The 25,799-nt window shown below is 36.2% G+C and overlaps 1 protein-coding gene across 8 annotated transcripts in view; it reads left to right on the top strand.

Moving 5' to 3' along the window:
• LOC124641062 (protein sickie) overlaps positions 1 to 25,799 on the top strand; it is a 161,311-nt gene that overhangs the window by 103,927 nt on the left and 31,585 nt on the right. For 4 of the 8 annotated variants that reach the window (XM_047179074.1, XM_047179070.1, XM_047179076.1 and 1 more), the window contains 14 exons: positions 4,877 to 4,976; positions 5,220 to 6,977; positions 16,502 to 16,679; positions 17,031 to 17,168; positions 18,014 to 18,067; positions 18,317 to 18,482; positions 18,831 to 18,923; positions 19,292 to 19,436; positions 20,712 to 20,825; positions 22,069 to 22,095; positions 23,084 to 23,190; positions 23,859 to 23,987; positions 24,862 to 24,944; positions 25,204 to 25,278. In XM_047179074.1, the coding sequence (XP_047035030.1) occupies positions 4,877 to 4,976; positions 5,220 to 6,977; positions 16,502 to 16,679; positions 17,031 to 17,168; positions 18,014 to 18,067; positions 18,317 to 18,482; positions 18,831 to 18,923; positions 19,292 to 19,436; positions 20,712 to 20,825; positions 22,069 to 22,095; positions 23,084 to 23,190; positions 23,859 to 23,987; positions 24,862 to 24,944; positions 25,204 to 25,278 (3,167 nt within the window). The remainder of the gene's footprint in view (positions 1 to 4,876; positions 4,977 to 5,219; positions 6,978 to 16,501; positions 16,680 to 17,030; positions 17,169 to 18,013; positions 18,068 to 18,316; positions 18,483 to 18,830; positions 18,924 to 19,291; positions 19,437 to 20,711; positions 20,826 to 22,068; positions 22,096 to 23,083; positions 23,191 to 23,858; positions 23,988 to 24,861; positions 24,945 to 25,203; positions 25,279 to 25,799) is intronic. The other 4 variants (XM_047179077.1, XM_047179075.1, XM_047179090.1 and 1 more) reach the window with 4 other exon arrangements.

Here is a 25,799-nt window from a genome sequence, read left to right as displayed (position 1 = left end):
ACAGAGGCTCGTAAGAAATAATAACAGATAATCAAGGTAAAAATTGTACAAATCTTTAATTTATTCATTCAATTTTCTTCGTCTGGTATTGTTTTATTAATTAACAATTCATTAAAATCACTACACTTCTCAATTTAAGCTTTTCTTTTTAGTTAATACCATTTAATCAAATTATAACTCTACAAGTTGTAAAGCGTGAGTGGAAAAGCTTTCTGCTCCTTCGGAACTATATCCCGTATGAGGGATACGAAAGCAGAATTGAAGGTGGTGCCGTAGAAACAATTTTAATACAAACAAAGTGACAACAAAGTACCCCTGAGCCTAGTTTAACTCATGGTTCTTTATTTATGGTGCCTTAAAGTATTGCCTTCTTTAGCTGTGCCCTAACAGGGCCTATAATGGTACCTACTTAGTTTTAAGCCTCTTCAACATCTATTGTAACATTATGGAATGCAAATAAATATATATGAATATAAACATAACCAGATGTCATCATCTTTAAATATAAGTTCCAATCACCATATAAATTGTTCTTTATCAGTCAGTTTTTTTTTTCAATTAATAGTTCAAAACTAATAAATACTAAGCAATGCTCTTTCTTAGTTGTTGACTGTAAAACACTTATGGTTGTACTTACTGACTTGTTAAAGATGTTGTTGACACCCAACTGAATTCACTCCTCTGATCCTCCACAATCTTGGTTCCTATTTTATAAGTGGTCAGAATAGACTCACAACATCAATCAAGAAAATCATCATAAACTGTACATGTAATTTTCTGTGAGAGAAGGTCTAACATACAATATGTGCTGAAATTTAGTCTCAGAATAAAATGTCTTACCTCCCAGGAAATTACAAGATTTCCTGTCATAAAGAGAGTATAGAGAGAAATGTTAACTTGTATCGTTACCATACATAAAAGTTCAGGTTCAGTTTATTTATAATAATCTATATGTTTTACTGAGTGCCCTGGTATGCATTCAACTTTTTAATGGGCTAGGACAAATTACTTATTAATTGCCTAGTCTTTTATTCTTTAACTGTCTCACATACTTCTTTTCCAGTATGGTATAATGTATTCTGATGGTATAGCTCCTGTGTAGTATCAGACAATTTTATGTATAACTAATGTTGTTTTGTTCCAACTCAAACCTATCTCTTATTGAGCCAATTGCCATATTCATTTATTAAGTTAATAATATATAGACTGCTTTCGATTCAGATTTCAAAGCCGAAATTTCTTTATTTTGTATTTATTTGATTCTAGTATACATATCTTTAAACACTTCGGGTTATTTTTAATGGTTGAGAAAACTGGTCTCAGCATCAAGTGGTGGATTCCAAATTAAAATGAAATCTTTCAAAAAGAACATATCTGATCTGGCTACTCAGATTACTGACACTACTGAGTTATATTTTCTTCTGATTAATTGACACTACTGATTTATATTTATTTATTATGCTTCAGTCTGTAAAATCCTTTAAGTAAATAATATTTACTACAATTGCTGCATCTTTACTGTGATTAAACTATCCTTAATGTGTTACAGTCCTATAATCTACCTGTTAGCTGTAATATCATCCAACATTCAGATAGAATAAGCAGTTTAACTTTTTCTAGGTGAGGCAATTTACAGTTAATAATATGGAAAAGATCATTTAAAAAGATTACCATTTTTATAATTTTCACTTTAGATACTCTTTAAAATAATAACAAGCAATGATATTTGCTTGGAATGAAGTTTTACTTAACAATGATGTATGCTATTGGCAGTACCAAGATATTGGTAAAACATACTTACTGTCTGAAACATACTGGCTTGAAGCAATTAGTTTCATATAGTTACTTTATTAATACCTGTTATCACCGCTTTGGATGTACATAGAATAGTCAAGAGCTGTGTCGCACGGTTTTTGTTGGTTGTCAATTAACCACTTTATTTTCTACCTCTATTTGTAAGTGATTATGATTATTTCAATTTTAATTATTGTAATATTGGCTTTATATCATGAATATCCTATTGTTATATCCTATTTACTTATTTTTATAAGTACTTCCTTTGTCTATTTCAGTAATGTATGTAAATAATGCATTAACACCAAATCGTATGGCCATCATCCCCATGAACTATGCAATTAACTTTACTTGCTTTATTTACTCTTTTCTCATGAATATTTTATGTATTCAATGTGTAGCAAAAATAACACCATACATAATTACTCAGGATATAAATGTTTACCTCAGAGTATCTGTCATGTTCCCAGCTGGTTTATGGATGTCTAATGAAATATATTGTTGTACATTTACTCACCTTAAAAATGTATGCATCAAATGGATCAATAGCAAACTCTGTTCACATCCATGTAAAACTGCACTTATGTGCTAAATTATATTTTGAATGGCACCCATTATGTACAACAAAATATCTATAACCTAGAGAAAACTCAGTACCGAAGCTCTGAAATGTCAGCTCAAATAGTTTTTAGTATATAGAGCTAAATGTTTCTGGTTTTATATTTGTATGCCATGACAAGTGGCAAACATGTTTTAAGCACATACCTTTAATAATTGTATTATCCTACATGCATGCACCTGCGTGTGTATGCATGTATACACATGTTTGGGCAATTAAATGATTGTTTTCTATTCCATGGATTAATTGGAATGAGAAAAAAAAAAATATTAATGCTTATACCTGATTGTCCAATGTCTCGGGTACCTGTTGCATCGCGGCGGAGAAGGTGTCTAATCGCCATCAGGCGTAGTGTGTGTCAAGCAGTAATCTACACACAAGAATCTTGTCTGGTCGTCGTCATTATAGGCTCCACAAGTTGTTGACCATGTCGCTTTGTTTTCCTTGAGTAGATAAGTCCTTGATACATTATTGCGGTTGAGCAATCAGTGCTGTGGTCATCTCGTCTTCGTTTAAGTGTTTCGCATAGTGTGGCGTGATCATTAATTTTATTGTATTCGGAGCATTCGCGCCCCATTGGTAATTAGGCGTTTTCTGTTCTTCCCGCTTCTGATATAAGCTAGGGTATGATCTCCTAGCCTTAATCAGAAATAAAACGTCAATTCGTATCACAATAACTTCTTGTATTCACTTTTAAAACACAATTTAATATCAATCGTAAGAAAACATAGTTTATCAGTCCACGAAGGAAGCGCAATGTAAAGCGCGCGCTCTAACTGTCAAAATCTCTTTTTAGTGTTGTCCTCACAGTAGAGGTAGTGTTGTCCGTATAAAACTAAAATGATTTAGTATACTTCGGTAAATATAGTATAGTTCCTTAATGTATGAAAAGAGAATATAACATACAGAACAACACAGGATAATATTAGTCTAACACAAGTAGGTACAAAATGTGCACAAAACATATTAGCTAATAGGCATATCGTCATTGCTAAAGTGATGGATAGTCTCGGCCTGAATAAAGAACGGATGTAGTCCATAGCTCATTGACGTTGTTATTTGGCGCACTACAACGATCTGCTTCCTTCGAGCGATGCAACACTACCTGAATGTAACTATTGTTACTCATAAATATAATACCAGGTCCTATTCAAACTTTATGAAGCATACTAAGTTCGTTACTATTATTCAGTTTTTCATTAAACGCTTTGTGCTTCTATGAATCAGAATGAGGGTAGTGGCCACTTACCGTTGTGAATCAAGATCTATTTTTGCATTTATTTATTGGCCAGTAAACTCTGGATTTCTGTATTCGATTCATATAATTATTATGTTTTTATACATCAAAGGGTTGACGCAGACAGTTGTTATGATTCAGCTGAAGTCATAGATATACTTTCTCACATATGGAATGGTCCATATACTTATAACAGGTAATTAGTAAACAAAACACAAGTAGGAATAATTATTATCACAAACACATATGACTGTGCGGTGGAGGGACATTAAGCAACATAATTACAGCACACACACCGGACAATAATTACGAAAGCAATTCCCATATGAGTCAGTTTCGATATCGGCCTGTTACTAACTAGCTAATATGTAATTGTTTACTTTCACCCGTGAATAGGCTGAGTATCATAACACTACTATCTATTGCCAAAACAAACTAAGCTCACTGGGAAACCATAATGTTGTCTATTTATGGCCACCATTAGGCTACCATTGTAGGTCCCGGCTGTCATTGAACATCCTTGGCAGTCGTTACGGGTAGTCAGAAGCCAGTAAGTCTGACACCAGTCTAACCAAGGGGTATCGGGTTGCCCGGGTAACTGGGTTAAGGAGGTCAGATAGGCAGTCGCTTCTTGTAAAGCACTGGTACTCAGCTGAATCCGGTTAGACTGGAAGCCGACCCCAACATGATTGGGAAAAAGGCTCGGAGGATGATTTATGGCCACCATTGACTCATTAATGTCCCTTGTTTAGGGTTACTTTACGCACACGCATACATTTGAAAAGTAATGTAATGACATCACGAATTTATTATTTGGTCGGTATGGTATCGATTAATATAGCGAACCAGTGTTAGATGACCTGCCGTACTGAACTGAAGTTCTGCCGTGTGGGAACGTTATGTGAAAAGTGGAAGGGGTGTTAGGGTTCAAGTATTTTCGGTGGGACGGTATAGCGCACGCACTGTTTGCACTGCAGCTTGGTAGGCGACCAGTCGCGCGCGCAGCACGGACAGACCACCCGTGCCGGGATTCGATAAAAGCTCAAACTTATCTTACGAATGTTAGTATTTCATTGATAATATTTACTCAGCTTGATGTCAGAGATAATAGTTTGTAAATATTGAGTGGATAAAAATTGACATCATTTCTGTAAGAGTGAGTGACATAGTTTATAGATGGCGAGATATAATGTAATCATTGACGGAATGCTATTGTTTTATTGCAGGTGGTAAAAGCGGCTTGTCGGCGAGCTCCAGTCGGTCTACCAGCCCGCTGGGACAAGGCGCTGTCAGCTTTATACCGCGAGCGCCAACTTCTTCATCCGGGTAACTTTGCTTCTTTATCTAACGCAGTGATTTAAGAGTTTAAGTGGTTTCTGTCTGCAGTCCATGTTATTTTTGTTTTAAAGGATGAATAGAATTTTAAATAATTATTCAGTTTGTTTATTTTGAGTTACAATGGTTCAAGTATTTGCTTATTTAAATTGTATGTATTAATCATCCAGATTTGTTTAACTCAGATTAAGCTAATCATATTAGCCACTTTTAACTTGTGCTTCTTTTTTATAGGTCACGACCCAATTCATCGCTACTGGCTCCTGGTAGCAAAATTCCATCCACGTTAATATCGCAAACACAACAGCACCCACAAACACCGTCCAGCCAAAATGGAACACCCACAAAGCATTCCATGCTCGATAAGTTAAAGCTTTTTAACAAAGACAAAATAAGCAATGAAAAACAAAACAGCAAAAGTACTGCAGTATCAAAACGCACCAGTTCTTCCAGTGGATTCTCGTCAGCCAAAAGTGAAAGATCCGACTCTAGTTTAAGCCTCAACGAGTCTTCTAACACTCCCAATTCACATATCAAATCTTCAAATTTAGTAGGACCTAAAAGTATAAGGCAACAAAGCGATACGTTAACAAAAGACAAGTCTGCTAAAAATGTTAAACCTAAGTTAGTTAGTTCCAAATCTCCGAAAGAATCTTCTACCAGCTTAAACAAAAGTAGCAGTAAAACCAGCAGTAGTGACAAATCGAGAAATAGCCCGAAGCTTCCTGCTCGTGACAAAGAATCAAAACTGGCGGCTCCAAAATCCATAAGCAACACCAAATTAAATCAGATCGATGATCATTCAAGAAATTCTAACTCGAAAATGGTGAAGTTATCCGGTAGTCAAATGAGACTTAGTGAAAAGCGAGCTGACAGTAGAACGGACGTCAAAAATCACCCGAGCCAAGAAAATGTATCACCACCACCAAATCAAGGAAACCAGAATCAAGCTAGTGCAGGACAAAACTTTGGACCGCAAACTGGAATCCCAAAACCTACAGCTGCTGTAAAAGGAACATTTAAGATAGCGAAAGATGATAGACATATTATTCATAAAAGTACAAATAGTCAATTAAGTCCTATACAAAGCAATTCTAGTTTAAATTCTACAAATAACGTAAGTGCACTTCCATTCAGTAGAGAGCAGTCTAATTTAAGTAAAGATATAACACAAAAACAGACTTTAGCAGTATCGCCGATGCCAGTTGTTAATACAGGAAGTCATACTCACACATCGCAAATGTCTGAAAGTTCACATTCTAACTCCACCCACAGTACTACAGGGCAACATTCTAATTCGAGTGATAGTAGCGTCATATACCGTCCGTCCAGTGAATCTGGTTCCGAAATATCTAAAACAGCTACTAACACAGTGAACAAAAGACTGGACATGAATACTACTTATATCAATGAGGTGATAAATGAAGCAGAAATTTCTGAAAAAGAAGCAGCGCAGAGGAGACCCTTAGACAAATCAGTCCCTAAACCTACGTTTGATCCCAACAGGACATTGACAGAGTTGAATAAGAGGATAGAGCATGATAGTCGTTCCAGTACGCCGTCACATGGTCGTGATAACTCTCTGGGCGATGACGAAAATCCTATGATGAATGTTTTGCCTATGAGGCCACTTTTGCGAGGATACAACAGTCATCTCACACTTCCAATGAGAACATCAGGCTTGACGCAAAAGAATATACCCGGTTATCCTCATCACGCTAATACGGTGAAAGCAAACTTTGGCAGGGAAAACATGGGGTTGCGTGACCGTATTAATTACGGGCCAGGATTTTCTAACCCAGATTATTGCGATCTTGAAATAGCATCGGGGTATATGTCCGACGGGGATTGCTTGCGTCGTATAAATCTTGGAGAAATGGAGTGTGCCCGAAACAATGATATGATGGATGGATACATGTCAGAGGGTGGCGCGTCATTATATGGTCGCCGCATGAACTACCAGCCTTCGCAACTACAACAGCTAGATGAAAGGTGAGTTTACTTTAAGTTTTTTCCAGATTATCTATTATAAATATTGTGTGTATTTGGCTGACGTTTCTCGGTAGGCATTTATTTAAACACTGCTCATGGTGGCTCATGGTCACATTCATTGCCCTAGAAAAATATTAAAGCCTGTAATGGCTGTGCTTTTTAAAGTTTTGGGATTGTCGAGTCAGCTAGAGAAGTGTTATATTTAGCAGTGTATTCGAGTCCCAAACCTTATGTAACAGCTCTCCTAGACATGTATTGATTCGACCTTTACACAGATGTGTTTCAAAAGACTACCTTTCAAGCTAATTCAATACCTTTGGAACTTTGTAACGTTTTACTTAGTTCTTTGTTGGATGTTAAAATTTCCTTGCTACTGCTATAACTTGAGGACATTGACTCGTAGTATTTATTAGTGTAATTTATGGATTAATAAGTAGTGTAGCTGTGAAGAAAATCCATTTTCCAATAGCGTCGGCTGAGCCTCTCAATCCACAAGTGGTCGGCCCGCCTTCCGTCACTCTCCGACATAATGTAACGATGGTCTAACGCGTGTGTCACTCGGATCATTGCTTACAGTTTCATTATGTTACCGGCCACTTAGGTACCTAATATGCCTTACCGTAGCCGTACCTAAGGCTATAAATAGTATAGGATGTTTAGTAAAACTGCGTAACATTGCGCAGAATGATTTATCAGGGAAATACTATCCGTATTTTGCACCTCTGCAGAGATGTACGTCAAAAAGTTTCATCCGCCGTTCATTAAAGTTTAAGCTAAAAACGTTAAAATAGAATAAATATAATACTTAAATTAACCATTAACCCAGTACCTAATTTCCAAGTTGTGCCATACACACTGTTGTGACTCACCAGTCTAATATCAAAGGCACGTAAATGTTCTGTTTGCGACAGTTAGGGAAGTGTAATAGTGTTAGTAGCCTGCTAGTGTGAACAAAGCGTTTTGTTAATATTTGGACGCTGCTTCCCGCGGTGTGCAACCGACGATCTCGCAGTGACGACTATACGGCTCACTCACACTGTCGCAGCGCTAGGGGAGAGGGCGGGGTGACCAAAATCGATACTCCTACGTCTCATGCCGCCCCTGCCCCGCGCGTCACCTCGCTGCCACCGCCTCGACCCTAACCATCCCTAACAGCACCGCACCATTCGGCACCTTAACGATCTCAACATAAAATTGTACTTTCATCGCAGTGCCCAATGACATATTACGTTTTTAGGCACTGATTCCTTTAGAATGCTATCATGTTTTTTCTGCATTTTCTCATAATATTGTCAATCGATTTCGCACAAATGAGTTTCGAACCAAATTATTTACGCTGTTTTCGTCTCAAAGACTAATCGTGCTTAAAGTAATGGGCATATAGGGTATAAGGTGTGTGGATAAAGGGTTTCAATGTCATATAGTGAGTAGTATCGGTGCGGCGGTGGTGTGGCGGTGTGCCGTCGGGCGGCGGCAGCGCGGCGGCGGCGGCAGGGCGGGCGGCACTCGGCGCCGCGCACTATCGGCGTGCGGGCGCGCCGTACTCGCCGCCCGCGCTCACACACGCACGTGACAAACTTTCCCGATTTCCTCGACGGAAAATGTAAATCTGTTGCCGGCATCGATCGTCCTCGCCAGACGCGCGCTCGTCGAACCGAGCACGCCGATCACAGCTGGCGCCATGGAGCTGGACCGCACTTAACAAAGGATCGCGGAACCAACGCGCCATACGATAATCTCGTGGACTGTTATTATTCCATTTAAACATTGGTGTTAGTTAATAAGTGTATCTTAGACGATGTAGTGGACCATATGCGTTGTGCCTTCTGTCACTCGATCTCGCGTGCGTTCGCTTGACGGACACTATTTGATTTGCAGTAATTTTATACGCCAACAATAATCATTATTTCGCGGACACTAATATAAGATCAGTGTTGCCTTGCTATGTGTCTTTGCTTTTCGCGTTAGACGTTGTAACAGTAAGCTTACGGTGCTTTATAGAGAATAAAACATTTAGAGGAGTAATAAGTTTTCAAATAATTTGCAAAAAGTTTGCTGAACATGGATATGAATGATTTGGTGAGACATTTTTGTATTTTTTCGTCATTAGATATATTACAATATCACATTGATAGTTACATTAGTGATTATCCCATTTAGCTTATGAATATGAGCAAGTTAATTGTCCTGGAGTCAATTACCCTTCTAACATGTGGCGGTTGGCAAGTCAACGTATCGCTAGTTTGTGACATGTGGCCACCATTCCTGGCACAATATCGCATACACTTATCATTTATAACTTGAACAAACAATACAGAATGGATTCCATACAATTATAATTAGTACTTTACATGAAAAAAGTTACGTAAATGTCTTTGTAGGCAGTATGTAAACGTTTAGTTATCCGAAGCGATTGATCCGTGTAAGGTTATTACCTCGGCATCTGCAGGGTTATGGGCCGGAGCGGGAATCCCTAAGCCTGATCCCCCGGACTGGGATGCTCAATTTCATTGAATTCCCAATGTTATAAGAGAATTTAGGGTGATACATATAGCTTCTCGTATGTATGCTTCCATACATCTGCGTATCATTCCTCGAGAGTGAAATGTGATAGGAATAACTAGAAATAAAAGACTGCGGAAATATATAAACGTTATAGTCATAAAACATTAAAGAGTCGGCGTAAAAATGCTTACCCGCGTAGAAAGTTAAAGCGATCAGGAGAAATTTTAATCCACTACATTAAATTTCGTCCCCTATCTAAACGGGAAGTAACCAACCGAATTGGGGCGTATGTTGACAATTTAAGTATTACCATGTAGACGGAGACCTTCGAAATAGGTTGGGTGTTATTTAGTTTAGATTCACATTTCATGTTTAGAATGGTTCATAAGGACTAAAATGCATTACCGATGCTGATTATTGAAAAGGGGCTGTGTTGATCATGAATCATAAACTGGGAATTTTATTTGTACGTTTTATTTGCAATACACTGTCAATAAATGCATATTGATTGCAGATCGCTAAAGTTGATTGAGTCTATTAACTGTATTGATGTTTCACTCATGTCTGATTGGTCATATTGTATACTATTTTGAGCAAAAAGATTAAAGCATGACAAGTTACTGAATTTTAGTAACAACAAATTGTTATACTTAGATTGAAAATAAAGAATAGAAACAACAATAAATAGTAATCCTACGAGTTTCCGAATTTTGAATCCTTCCATGATTCGTAGTCATTATTGTGTAGTGTAGACTGCACGTGGGAACATAGAAGTCAGAGATGGTGATGAGATTTTACTTACAATAATTATACATAACATAGCCCTTTTTCCGTACTTGTAATAAGACAAGTGTATATGAGAGATTCCCTATAACAACAAGGAGTTCAATCTACAAACTTGCAAGTTATGTTGCTGAAATGTCATTGCCTTTTTGTTCTATAACAGCTGGAAAACGGCAAGCAGAAAATCCGTAAAAAAAGACCTAACAATATGGGAACTATTCTCGCTGCAAAACTTTTAAATTCCGAGTTCGGATATTGCAAAGCGAATGGCGTTCTGTTTGTTCCGCTCCTTGAAATTTTAATGAGACGTAGTCGGGCGTTGGAAATAACTTGTTATCTTTCACGGCAGGTATTTGACTAGTAAATAATTAACACGATGCAATCGGCTTTCTTCAGTTTTCTTGTTATATATTCAATGAATTTGGTATCGGAAATAATGGGTAGACGCGGAGGTGATACTTTCTTAATAAAAATGGTAGGTTGGTAGAGATGCAATTTTTTGTCAATGTTTAATTTTTTCCATACTTTTGTTTTCATTTGACGCTAGGCCGACATTGATTGATTTTAAAATCAATTTTATTGATAGTTTAAACGAATTTTAAACTGCCCGATATGAAAGCAATTAATCAATTAAATTGCCATAAGCTTTAATGAGGAACTTCAGTCATTTATGATGGAAGTACACATACAAAAAGTTACTATACTTATACATAAAAAAAAACTGATGTAACCTTTATCCATTTGCTATATTGTAAAAATAAATGTAACGTGCCAGGTTCACATGTGTCACGAAGTTATAAGTGTAACAAGTTTTATCTTTGACAAGGGTAAGCCTCCAGGCAAGGCCTCAGATCCCCGCACCATTTTACCGAATTAATGAAGCGAGATACTCGATACTAAAGGTTTTTTCGAGACTCAAGTATTATGAAAAAAAATATTAGGTAAGCAAGTACTCACCTATATCCTTTGTTGAAACTGCTTGGCTACCTTTTTGGCTACGTGTTCAGAATGAACGCTGAAATATTTTTTATGAGGAAAATTCTTTTAACCTGAACAGAAATGCTGTGTATTTTAAAACAGATTTCAGCACAAACAAAGGGTGCAAGTAATGCGCACATTTTGTTCAAAGCATTTTGATATTTTGCATTCGTAGTAGTTTCCTTCGAAAGATTGTAACGTAATACGTTCACGCTACGACGTAGTCGCTGCTACGACACAAGTACAATTTTTGTATTTTAATTTTAAGATGTTATGATTCTCGTAACATAAGAAAAGTTATGAATTTGTAAAAGCTTATAAATGAATTAAAAGCAGCGTTTACAGGAAACTCCAAAACAGGAACTATAAAAGCGCGTATCAGTTTTCATGTAACATCTAAAGTAAAAGCTTCTAAGAGCCTTACTGCTGCTGATAACAAAGTGAATTCAAGTTGAAATAGGTACACCGAGAGGAAATCCGGTTAGGTTTGAATAGCTTTCAGCGTTCGGCTCGACGTCTGTTCGTGGAACTTTCCTTATCGGCATTTCATTAAGTTGTTTTACCATGATTCAGTTCTGAAATTGTGTCGACTGCATGGTTAAAGATAAAGTATGGATCGTACTCACGATGAAGGTAAAACGAGGTCTTAATTAAAATATTCCAAGTTATGGTCGTTATAAAATATTTGATATTGCAATACTTAGGTGACTCGTGTCTCATTCAAACACGATTTCATTATTCGAGCGACTTTTAATGAGGTTGTGAACTCGAGTTTACGTGTAGGTACTTTTATCATATAGATAACGTAGGCTTGACACCTGCTGCCTGTTAAAATAGACCTGTTTAATTAATTTGTGAAAACAGTTCATTAACTTTGTAAATTGGAAATAAATTGACTTTCATTGATTTTCATTTGGTGTTCAGAACCATTATTTCGACATATATGATCGTTGAAATAATGTTGTTTAACCATAAAATCGTGATGGCCCTTCGTTAATGTGGGCTACTTTAATTATAAATGAGGAGGATACCGCGAACCTGATGGATAGTTTGTTAAATACGATTATACACACTCTAGCTTTTACCAAAGTGGTTGGAGTGGCGTTGACCATTAATTCTATTTACTTGGTCAGAAGCATTTAGCTGATATATTTTTCTCTTTCACTTTTTATTAAAGGATGCGAGTTTTATTACAAAATTAAGTGGAGTTTTACAAAACTTGAATATTTGAAGTTTTTCATGATTCAAGTTTTTAGTCGTATTCTGTTAGAGATCTCATAGTCGAATGGCAAAATAGATACTTTGCAAAATATACTTTTTGTTCATTGAAATCAAGACCGGATTTTTCATCTTATCTCCCATTTCATGGTCTCTGTTTCTTTATAAGTAATTTTAATTTTGAAAGCCCTTAAGTACAATGTTTACGAGCTAACAAAACATACGGATCACATTCAAATAACACAAAAGAGCATTCATCATTTCAGTGAAAATAATGATGAGATGAACGAGAGAATAATGAGAGAGAGCTGCTCGGCTCATAGATAATGAGGAACGTAGGAGACTGTTCCTTTCAGGAGATCCGTCATTAGTGGGAGGCTTCGGGCGCTCAGTTTTCATTAAGACGCCAATGTTTCAAATGACAACAGCCAAAGGACTAAAGGGACGGATTAATGCACCTTACGATCATTGTACGCATACGTATACGGCTGTTCGTACTAATTGTCGTGGAAGAAAATGCCGTGTTCGAGACGGAGTCGCCTGATTACAATTTTATCTCCCCCTGAGTCGTATACATGGCGTGTTGCACTGTGTTTTCCCGCAGGTTCAATCCATAAACTGTGGTTATATAAATCAGCGGACTGAGTGTTTTACAGGGTGTATTATTTGAATATATGTAGTTGATTGTCAAGAATGAACTAAAACGTGTAATATAATGAAGTAAATGACTACACTGGTTTAGTTAATGATCGTAGTTTACGTCTATAAATAGTTTAGGTTTTCCCCTAAAAATTAATCAAGCATGATCATTCCACACCATCGCGTTTTATAAGTTGTACATCTAAAGGCCAACAATTCACAGCTTTTGAGTACGCAGCATTAAAATGTTTCGTCTAAAGTAGCAAAAAAAATTCCACTTTACGATCTTGAATCTTAAATCACATATGAGGAAAACATGAAGTGGGTGCGCTTTTACTCAGCGAATTCGTTGGGGTAAATAATTTAGAAGTAGGTACGTTCTTTTTACCACTAAATGCTTTTTGTATGACTTACGACCCTTGTCGAAAAAACTGTTAAGGATTTAAAAGGATTAGAAAGAAAGTGAATGGAAGAGTCACTTGTTTATTTGATGATATTGTTGTTAGTACAAAGTAAAAGTTAAAGTATTATATATCATAACTTTATAAATTGGCAAGTAGCCATTACGAAAGGTAAACAGAAGGTAACAAGAATGGCTTAATGCCAGACAAGCTGGAGGTTTTAAAACTTGGCACATTACATTTTTCACTGCGGACTTTCATAAATAAGCAAATAAATATTCATTTTCGTTACATGAGGAAAGATTAATTGCCGAAAAAAATGGTCATTCAATTCATTATGTTTGTTGTTATATTCACGAATGAATTTTAATTAGCTTGTATTTAGTGGTGTTTGGGTATAGTCAGAAGTTTTGTACTTCTACATGTTTAGGTAACTTAGTTACTGAACTTAAAATAATTAAGGTAGGTTCTTTAAAAAAAAAGGAATCACATCTACATTTCAGAATGAATATTTCATGAGCGTGCTTGGCTTTCTAATTTCACATCATGAAAAAAAACATACCTAGTGCGGTTCGTTTGGACCAAAATTAAATGCAACAAATGGCTCATAGGGGCCGGTGGCTAAACATTTTTTCAAAAATACAATGTAAAATGGATTACTGCATCTCGTTAGCAATAAACTAGGACACTGCGGCATTTATAACTGCAAAGGCTTGGCTCTGACTGTAATAGATTACAGTTTGCTTAACCTGACTTCTAGACAGAAGAACAATTTCCTCGACACCATTTTTCCTTCTTTTCCGAGGGCTGTATTTATCACTCCATGTAATTGTGGCACTTACTGTAAGTGGAACAAGAAAAAACTGGAAAGTTTAAAAAGTTGACGTACTTCTTCTTTTTATCGTAATCTTTATTGCGGGGTAAGGTATTTTTGTCCCCTGTTTTACTACGGCAGGGAAATCACTGAAGTTCGTTTCAAAGAAAGTTATATGAGTAAGTTATTTGGAAAGAATCGGAACGATTGGCAACGTAAAACAATCATTACTTTGCAACAAATTTATTGCCATTGCATTGCATTATTGTAAGCTTCACGTTGATTTCTTCACAAAAATGACAGTATAATTTATAATACTGATAAAAAATGTGCGACACTGTATTGTTAACAAATAAACAACTTCCATGTTTATAATAATGAATAATTTACTATCAAACTTTTTCTGTTAACGATTCATGATTTAAAATTGCCCTTTCACGTATCCGAGTGCTGCAGTATCGACCTCCTTACGCAAGTTAAAAATAAACCAACTCTATTCTTCAACATAAAGACTCCATTGATCCTAAATGAATGCAATAAAGAGTGATTAATGATCATAATGAATACACTCATTCTTTCGCAGTATTAGGTAGCTACTCATCTTGTTATAATTACGTTTGGACTCGTTTCTTTGTTTTTACTTTGTTATCGTCTATCAGCCGCATTGCGCTTTGGCCAGCTACAATTTTACAAAGAGGTGCGATATAAGTAGGCACCTAACGAAAATAAAGTTCGTTGACGTCAATACAATTTGTAAACACAATGTTTATAACAATATTGATAAGTCTACTGCTATTATGTAAAATAAATTAAATGACTTGTAAAATGGTTTTCAGACGTTCCTAATAATGAATTTAATTAAGGACTCTGAGAGCAACCTGTATCGTTTAGGGGAATTACCTTTCCCCACATATCTTTAGAAGTAGGTCGAAGCGACATGTTGCTCGTCTCCATAAGAGAATAGAGCTCCCCTTTTATCAGTTGCCATCAATTCAATCCCTTTGTTCAGCCCAGCCGCGTTGTACGGCACCCTGCATTCAATCTACTTTGATCTCGTATGTAATACACACTGCCATACTTACAAGCCGCTAATAATACATGCAAAAGTACTGGGCAAACAGTATGCTGCGGATAGATAAAAGTCCTCTTAATCCTTACCTAAATATGTAGGATTAAAGGTAAGAGTTCAATCTTCTTAGACGTAAACAAAGTAGGGTCGCGGCCCCTTGCAAGGAATGCATTGCAATAGAGCTTGCGAACAGAGAATGGAAAGAAAACAAGTGACTAATGAAGTGGAGGATATCTAATTAGACTGGCTACTACCACCGTTGGAGAAAAATAAGACTTAGTGAACGGTTGATTAAAAATAACGCTATTAGTAAGCGCAGTAAGCCCAAGCTTCTAAGGAGGTTAAGTCCAGTTAAGTAGTAGTAATGGGCGTTTTTCTTGATCAGTTAAGCCTATTACGCGGTTTGGAAGTATCTTACCTTACTAACCGTATACCTTAGAAATATTTCTAAAGTGTATTGTGGTATAAATACATCGTAGCAATTTGAAATTCTGTGAATTGCTCCTAGGTTCTTTTAAGGCTTGCAACCCTGAGTCATGCGTGGGGGAAATGCGGTAGGCACCCTTTAATGCCATTTCTAAGCAAAGGGACTTGTACCTACGGAGAATATAATGGGACCCCTTTCAATATATTTATTATATAGAATGAAACTTACGAGTACTACCGACGTCATTTGCGGGCAAATGTTGTAATTAAAATACATAGACTACATTTGTATTTGTAAGTACATAGGCGGTTATTACCTGATTATGGCGGTTGTTACGTTATTACCTGAAAGGGATCCGTAATACCCACGTAAATACAAATTTTGAAGCTGGAAGAAAAATAAATTAATCTTCCCCACCCGCATCATGAGCAACCTTCTAACATAATGAAATAAAAAAAAAACGATTTATTCATCACAATTGGAGTTACTACCATACCTGTCGTATAATCCGTAGGTTTTTCCCTACCTTAAGATTTTCTTCTGATATCTCGAGTGTAGATTCATGTCTATGCTATATATACCTACTCACTTATATTTCTCCCCCGCCCTGAGATTTTTCCTAGTTCAGATTAAAATGAAACTATGTCTATGAAATACTTATACTTACTTATTTTCCTTCTTATTCCCCAGACGCGGCGGCCGCAATAGAATGGAAGGGGGCAGTGGCGTGGTCTACCGCGTGGTGGGGCGCACGCGCAGCAAAGCCGACTGCGGCCAGCAGACGGAACGGCAGCCGCCAGCGCCGCGCCAGCAAGACACCACCTGGAAGAAGTATACTGATTCTCCAGGAGTTGGAGCTCCACCACTGGTATGTATTGTTTGTATTGTAATAAGGCGATCCTATATCCCTTATAGGGCGCACCTACCATTCCTGGTGGTCTTAGTCATGTCTTATTTTAGTGTTACTGAAGTATAGAGTACTCGTGCAAGTCTTCGACTGGGTTAATCTGTTCAGGAATGCTACTGAAACGGTTAAAAGAAGAATACTTTCGTTCAAGAGTTAGGTTCTGTTATAGAAATACGTAAACTAACTACACTCTACTACTCTGATAGATATGGGTATTATGGGGTATCACACACCATCAGAAAGTTATCGTCATATCGTTACTTCTAGGCTTCTTGGTCACCAATTTTCACATACTTCTTTAACTCATTTCAGAATCAGCCAGCGCCAGCGCCGCCGAGCCCGTCGCACGGTCGAAAAGGCGAAAGGCGCGCTGGTCATCATTCCCCGCAGCATCATAAACGGGAGAAGCTTACTGCAGCCCAGCAACTCGGCATTGCGCCACATCCACAAGTAAATATAAATTGCTCTATACAATATAAGAAGGAAGGACTTCTCTTTCTCACAGAAACATGTACATATCTTCTCCATGTCTTTTAAATTCTGGCTAATATTACCCAAACTTAGTAAGCAACCATGGGTACCATGGGGCTGGCATATCTATGATAAAAGTCCCTGAATAAATTTAGATTAAAAAATAAAGAAAAGCAAGCTACCGCATATATAGTAATGACCCAAAGTGCCCATTATTCCCATTCAGATCATTGCATCCTCCTGCCCTCATCCCAATTTAATTAGGTACCTATGCTATTCATAAGACCCAATATTGGTAGAAAAGATGCTGGCATAAATATAGTCGATTTATACCACCTGGAAACTGACTCATTGGTTTACCAATAGCAAACCAATTACGTTGGTTAGTTGCATAACATTAGTAGGATATACTTAGCTCGTTGACTTTAACTGCAGTCCTAATAAGGAATAATGTGTATTGTTATAATGAGTATTGTTATAATAAGTAGATAGCGCAAGCTTTACCAATAAAGAGTTGATAGCCGTCTTTGTACGGAGGAATAGACAGCTGTCCACTCTGTCCACCCTTTTGTAATTATAATCAATATCAATCTACTTATAGTACCTATACAAAATAGTATTGTTCTTTGTCAAAATTAGAGTCAACGCTCATTATGTGCAGTCTAAGTATACTTGTGATCAAAATAAAAATGCATGCTAAAAATGTATAATCAATTTCAACTACATTTACAATTTATTTTATTTCCTTATTTAATCGTTTTTTGCACATTTTGTAAAATAGCGGACTTAAAGCCTTAGGCGTTTTCTCCCAGTCTTGTTTACAGTATGCTGCACCAAATGCGTCTGGGCAGCATCCTTCCAGAAGCGGTGGATCCCAGGTACCTATAACATTCATTCTAAATATACAGTCTACGTAAGTAGGCATCAAGCAGATCACACAATACAAAATCAATTTCAAGTTTTCTTTGATCAGCAAAATATAAACTGTCTTTATTTAAATGACTTCCCTGACATTTCATTTTCAAACCAGTTTCAGTTTTTTTCTTTTAGATTTTTTTTCCTATACTAGGCCCTTCTTTCCAAAACATTAACAGCAACATGTTTTAATAAATAAATTGTATTGACAGCTCCAGTCGCCCAGCGGTGGATCCCGGCCATCTAGCGTGTCAAGCGGAGGCAACGGTAGCACTTGTTCTTCAGGCAAAGCGAAGGTCCCACAAAGCTTCGGCTACGTGAAGAGACAGAATGGTGTCCAGCAACCCGCGCCGCAATCTAATGGCCCACCACAGCATGGTAAATAGACAACGGTCTTATTTCGCAAACCATTAAACATTCTAAACACTCGAGCATATTTCAAAAATAATCAACGTAGGTGCTATAAAAATCGAATACCTACAGAATATAAAAATAAAAGAATAATACAACACTCTAACAAAAAAGTCTTATTATTCAAAATACAGCCTAATATCCCTGGCTGAATAAATTAAATTACACTGGCATGCTCCAAATTTGAAATTCGAACGGCGGGAAAAAGAACAATGTTGAAGAACTTTTTGTAACTTATATTTTTTTATTTATTTCTTTTAACTATTGTAAAATTTAATAAAGATATGCTCTAAAATAAAAATTACAATTTCGTAGGTGGAAGAACAGCTCAAGTTTCTGCAGTGCCAAGAACAAAAGTCAAAGTTTCGGGTGGTACACAAACGTGTACGCAAGATCTTCAAATTCACAGTAAGATTTTAATCATTTGTATTATTTATTTCACATTATCAGCTTCTTTTGAGTACTCATACATGTCTAATACATTATACACATATCTTACTCCTTACGTTTAATATTTTTTCTGACTACATTTAAAAATGTATTATTTTTATTATTAACGTAATCTTCGATCTTCGATTTGATTAATTACACCCGAATAATTTACAACTGATTGTTTGTTTAACACAAAAGTTTATCATGAAAGCTGCATGTTTACTAAAAACTAATTTCTATCAAAGCTTTTTCATCACGTTTTCCATGCTTCTTATCAAAAAATAATAACAAGATTTTATTTATATTTTGCATGTTCATTCATTATCATTTTCACATCTACGCAGAAAATGGAATCGGTCCGAAATCATTTTCTTTGGGTGGCACAGCTGCCGCGCAACTTTCGGCGTCGGTGCGGGAGAGACTACTGGGCTCACAGTCCTTGCCCAAGCCTGGCACGCACGAGTTCGCTGCACTGTTCCATCATCACAGGTAATTATAGTACTTTTATGACGATTAACCATTGAAAATAAAATTATGTGTCCGATTGCATATTTGAGTGATATGGAACTCACAATGTATGGCGTTTTTTTTTACTGATTGTAACTTTACAAAATGCATGGACTAACAGGCGAGTTGCGTCGTGTTTACGCATTCAAAAATAACTGTTTGGAATAATAATAAATACTTACATAGTCGAGATACATATGGGTAGACGAGCCTACACAATGGACGTTAATAATGCCTATCTTCTAAATATTGAATATTAATCCCATTTTCTTTATGAAACATTGGGTAAAAGTACTCCAACATTAATCCAAAGCCAGAAATAATCTCACAGCTGATGTTAAAGCCAAACAAACCAACAGTTGTTATAAGACAATTTATTGTTTCGTTGACATCAGCAATTAAACAGTTTAACTAATATACTGTGGTATCAGACATTAGTAAGAATGAGATGAATATATCTCTATCTCTCACTCCAGATGTTTATTGCGAGCTAGACGATGACTATGATCTTGAAATTATAAAATTACAGAGAAGAATTGATCGAATAGACACTACGGCTTAAATCATATGTATTAAAATGTATATTATTTACTCGTTTACGTTAAAAAAAAAAACTCGATAAGGCAATTAATTCATAAAAAATAAAGTGCAAAACAATTCTCTCCATCCTTATATTTTTCGGGGAAAAAATTATAGATAAACGTAATTTAGTTAAGTTATCAATATTTGACCTATGTGCTCCAATAATCCATTCCGCTGATATGAAAATACGTACAAAATATTTAAATTGGAAATGCAAACAAGGATTGACTTATAATGCGGGAATGTGTAGATAACTTTCATTTGACTGCTTCAGGAATCAAAGGAAACTTGTTTGGGCACAAGATGGCATATTGTCTCATTGAACTGTGACTTAATTCGTCTCTGTACCCACCGCATTATAATTGACTAAATACCATTGCGATGAAGAATTTCGTCATGTACGGACGATACATTAAATTTTTGACCGTGTTTTTATAATAAATTCGTAAAAAGAGAGCGATACCATCATGAGTAACATTGACAAGTAAGCAAATAGTTCCTTATCAATTTATCAGTTGAAATCGTGGGAATTCGATCCAGTGTTAAATCGTTCTCGGTTTAGGAGAGGCAGACTCTCAAATGTTGTGTAAATTGTTCTATAGTGGTTTCTATATCTATCTTGTGGTTCTCGCTAGCCATTGTTTAACCTCAGTTAATTAACGCAACGGCTTCCAGGATCGCACCTAGGGGTGGCATTAAGATAAGTGACGGCAGTCTCTCTGATACTCAAACGTATTCTGAAGTAAAGTCAGACTACGGGATCCCGTATGCACCTTGGCTTAGACACAGGTAAATATTGTAAATAAATACTTACATTGAATGTGGTTGGGTGTTATTTTTTGACATGAGTGATGATTTGTAACCAGCTAAATTATAACTGTATGTTATGTTTACGTTGTTGTGACAGTAAGTGTACTAAATTATTACTTTTTGTGTCATTATCATTTCCTTCATCATTCTTGTATGCTTATTTTGTGTGTCATTATATATTTTTGTATATTTTTATGTGTCGTACAATGGGTCTTGGGCTAAACATTGTCATTCAAAGAATTATGATGATACAACATCTCATAATTCAAAGACGTCCCCTTGTTTCTATAAAATTCTTAAATTCTTATTTATGACACGCAAAACTCTTCTATCATAATCACATGCTTTTTCAGCCCTATTTTCAATGGCCAGTTGTAGGATACGTCAATTTATTTTGTTTAAATATTATTTTTTCCGTATTTATCTGTTGGTATTGTAGTTTTAAACGGATTGAGGAGTATTCCGTGTGAGATTTGTACAGCTGGCCATTATGTTCCGTCATCACTCTTCCCCTTTTCAGCAACACATATTCGGCGAGTGGTCGCCTGTCCGAGGGCGAGTCGATGGAGTCGCTCACTTCGCTGCACTCGGCGCAGGCGCACAACCATACCTCCTCCCCTAACTCACACCACCGCAGCTCACTCACACACAATAAGCTCATCATGCACCGAGACGCACAGGGCTCCAGGTTAAACAGGAGCAACAGCATTAGGTGGGTCCCCCAAATATCTATTCATTTTTACACAAATTACAAAACAATGCACTATGGGGTTTTGCCTTTGTAATTTTGTTATAAATCATAATTCAACATATTTACTATCACGAATAAAAAAAATAACACGATCTATTCATATAAATCAAATCCTTGAGATTTGAATTTCGTCCAATTATCTATCAATATTTACTTATTTGTTAACTGGTGGTGGTATTTACAGTAACAATAACGACCTACTTAATTTCCTTGTTCAAATACAGTTATCATAAGTCCACACATTCAATTGAAAATGGGTTGATTAATTAACATAACATGCTATAATTCAGCTTTACTCTTTCCTTCTCATTAACTGTCATGCTTATGTTTACATGGTATGTCCTAAATACTCATTAATGCTTATCTACTGTTTACTATGTTTCGTATTGTTATGTATTGTGTTTACTTATATCTATATTCTAAGGTAGGTGGTTATTATGACAATGTCTTGACTCTTGGTTAAATTTTTAGCTATCTCAGAGATAGGACGTTTCCAAGGTATGCCACTCGGTTGGAAGTTTGTTCATGTTTTGGCTTCAAAGTGGCACGCTTCATTTAAAAAAATAAACATTTGCATGATTTGACAAAGGCACGGCTTCTGTTATTCTATTTTACAATTCATTTACGCTACTGTAAATGCTCATTTTCATAACTCTTTTTTAAATTTTGTCAATCACGTTTTTGGGTGTAAAATATTTTCTACACAGTATACTTGACAAGTTACACGTTCTTCATTTATGCAATTTGCACCAACATTTATGCATTTATTTCATGCAGTGACTTCAATTGTTTACGTCATCATCATCAGCCTTTTAATCGTCTCACTGCTGGGCACAGGCCTCCTCTCACACGGAGAAGGATTAAGCGTTCACTTACACCATACGCAAAGTTAACTTTGAAAAGTCAAACTAAAAATAACTATTGAGCTAGTACCTAATATCAATCTGACATCATACTAGTACTTATCTGATCTATCAAGCATACTGAGCATTTGTAAAATCGAAATTTGGAAGCAAATACGTATAAAAACTGTGTCAACGGGCTTTTGTCTGAAACTGCTGCAAATATGTATGTATACAGCTGTGCCATGTTGTACTGTGCGCTACGCCGAGGGCTTTCACGATGCATTGATATGTGTAACAAGCTTGGAATGATTGAGACACGATCAGAAAATTAAGTAAAATTTGAAGATAATGAGAACCCATATCCTGAAGGAATTTATTTTTGTAAAAAAAGAAAAAAAAAGACAGGTGTCATGTTTATATTTAGTACCCAGAATGATTTGTTAGTGATTAATTCGGCCAACATAAACATTCATTAATGAACTTGGGATACATTCGTCAATTGACAAACGTAATCTTATCTACATTCCATTCATTCCTCGCTCAAAGCACTAATTACCAGTCAATGTCACACAAAACGTGCTTCATCGTAGATTGTGAAGACTTTGATCTTTTTCCAAAAGTAAATTCGAATGTTTTTGCAGGTCAACTAAATCGGAGAAGCTTTACCCCTCAATGCTGCAAAGATCCTCTGAGAGTGATTACGAGCCGTATTATTGTTTACCCGTGCAATATGGACCACCTGGACAAGGTAACACTTTTATCTGTTCTTAGTTCTTAAACAAAACATGCCATAAAGTGCTATCTGTTTCATAAACAGCTCATGACTAATGGTTTTATTGATTGTTGTGTTCTATCGATTTTACTACATCTAGCCTAGAGTCTGTTACATCATTCATCACATGAACAGAGGAACACATAAATGTCAGCTGCCTGACTGTTTTTAATATTGATGGGCCTTGGAATGTGGTTACATATTCACTACTGCACGTGGCTTTGAGCGACGTCCAATGCGTATCATGTTCTATACATTCTCGCATAATTAATCTTAATCAGTGCAAACACTACAATTAGTGTCCAAGTCTGTTGTATTGTCTCATCTACAAACAAACCGATCTCTACTTGCAATGAACGATACAAAATCATAACAAAAACAGTGCTAACACCTTTGTACTAAAATGATATCATACGGTAAACATTTTCTTTCAAGCCATTGTGATTGTTACTATACGTCGTTACTACACCTAATTTTGGTTTCGGAATAAAATTCAGAAGATTTTTGTGGACTACTTCATGCAGTTTACTATGTCGGCACTAAAAAGATTAAGCAGAACTTTCTTTGGTTACTATTATTTTATTACCTAATTCTCTGGCTGAAGGGTGTTTAGGTGTTTACCAATAGTTGTTTGTGTGACGCAGGTCTGAACTACGGCGTATCGGAGCCCCCGTCGCCGTCTCCGAGATCAGCGCTGAGTCCGACGCACCAGCCCGGCAATGTGATGCACACGCCTAGACATTCACATCATTATCCTAAGAAAAATGATGATGGTAAGTAAAGACACTGTATATGGGTTAATATAATTCATCAAAACTGTTACTTATTTATTTTTAACTCCAAGTAACATTAATTTATTTAAATTATTTGGTAGTGACAATAGTGTAGTTCTATTTTTAAAAGTAGTGAAAGTGAGGATGCTAATGACCAGCACTTTATTGTGGCTCTTTGTAAATAAAAAGGGGAGAGGTTTACATTTAGCTAGGTGAGCTCAATTTAATGATAGGTAGGTATATATAATTACCTAAATTGAGATACTTCCCATTCTCATAAATGTATAGCAAAGAAATATACATGAAATCTAATTGTTTCTATTTATAAAACATACGAAGCACACAATTACGTAATGAGTTCTTTTTACTCTAATACTTACTTTAATTAGGCTGTTCCATATAACGGGTAGTTTGGTATCGTCCGGTCATTGCTATCATTTATTCGAAGCAGATGTCCGCGGCATAATGTCGCAACCGCAAACATGTGGCTTGCATCGGAGACAGTTTAACATAAAACATTTATTTACGGTAATGTTTGGGATTATTGCGCCGCAGATACGATGAGAAACTCTGATATTGGTAGCACTTAATATCTCTTGCTCTGAGATTTGAGAAATCATAATAAGCAAGTTTTCAAAATAAATTCTATACTATTCAATTCGTTTTGATTTTAAATAAATAAATCATAATAAAATGGGTTCCTATAGCATTGCATCACAATAAAAATCTAAAAAGTGTGTAGGAACCTATCTAAGTTCAAAACTATGAGGGATATTGAAAAGATCGTCCACAAAACCCTGACTTTGTAAACAATATTTAAAATGTCGTAATTATTATGATTTCGTATAAATTCAGCCATATGTTTTGTCATTAGTGCACGGTTCAACCGCTTCCCTGGTGTCAACGGCATCATCACTGGCTGCTGGCGCGGGCTCGGAAGAGAGGCAGGCGCATGAGGTAAATATAAATATAATTTTATTGGACTTCATCTTGCAAAGTACTACGCACTACTTAATAGCTGCTAATTTTTAGATTAAAATTAAAGCTAAGAGAGAAACGGGAAAGCTCATAAATTCTGTAAACTGAGAAATCTTGCATTTTTTACTTCAACCAGGTTACATTTCCTAAAATAGAAGCAGAATCGTAGATTATAATAACTAGTGGATGACATCTGTTTGTTACTAAGTTATGATTCACATATTATTTCTTTCTTTAGGTCCGAAAATTGAGGAGGGAACTAGCAGACGCCAAAGAGAAAGTACACACCCTGACGACGCAGCTTACAACCAATGTAAGTAATTATATACATTTTCGTGTTTTTATATAATTTTGATGCTTTGCTTAATTGCGTTAAACATCAGAAAATAACCAAGATATTGAATGCAGTTAATTGTTTAATTAATTATGCACAGTATAGTCATATCGTCGTGTGTGTTCTCTCAATAATTCATTAAAATGCAGTTATGACCATAAACTTTAATCGACGCTCATATATTATGTATTTGTAGGGTAATAATAATATATTCAAGGTATAAGTGAGTTTCTCATTTACATTCTTTCTTCACTCTGTTGTTTTGATCGTGAAAGCAACCCACTATCGGTAACCGTAACCTGAGATTGTTTTGTAACTATTCTTTGAATTACTTCTAATAAATAGGCTGTCACATTGAGTTTGCTACCACACCTACACCATTGAAACACGATATTATCATCGTAGACAAAATAATGACTACTCGGCACCTTGTAAAGCTATCTCAGTGATGACATGCTCACTGATGCTTAGCTGCCCAACTTGTTTATGTAGTCACAACG

The sequence above is a fragment of the Helicoverpa zea genome, chromosome 2 (genome assembly GCF_022581195.2).
Source record: "Helicoverpa zea isolate HzStark_Cry1AcR chromosome 2, ilHelZeax1.1, whole genome shotgun sequence".
Taxonomy (NCBI): domain Eukaryota; kingdom Metazoa; phylum Arthropoda; class Insecta; order Lepidoptera; family Noctuidae; genus Helicoverpa; species Helicoverpa zea.
Note: the sequence above shows the minus strand (reverse complement) of the source record. Positions and strands in the feature narration are given on the sequence as shown.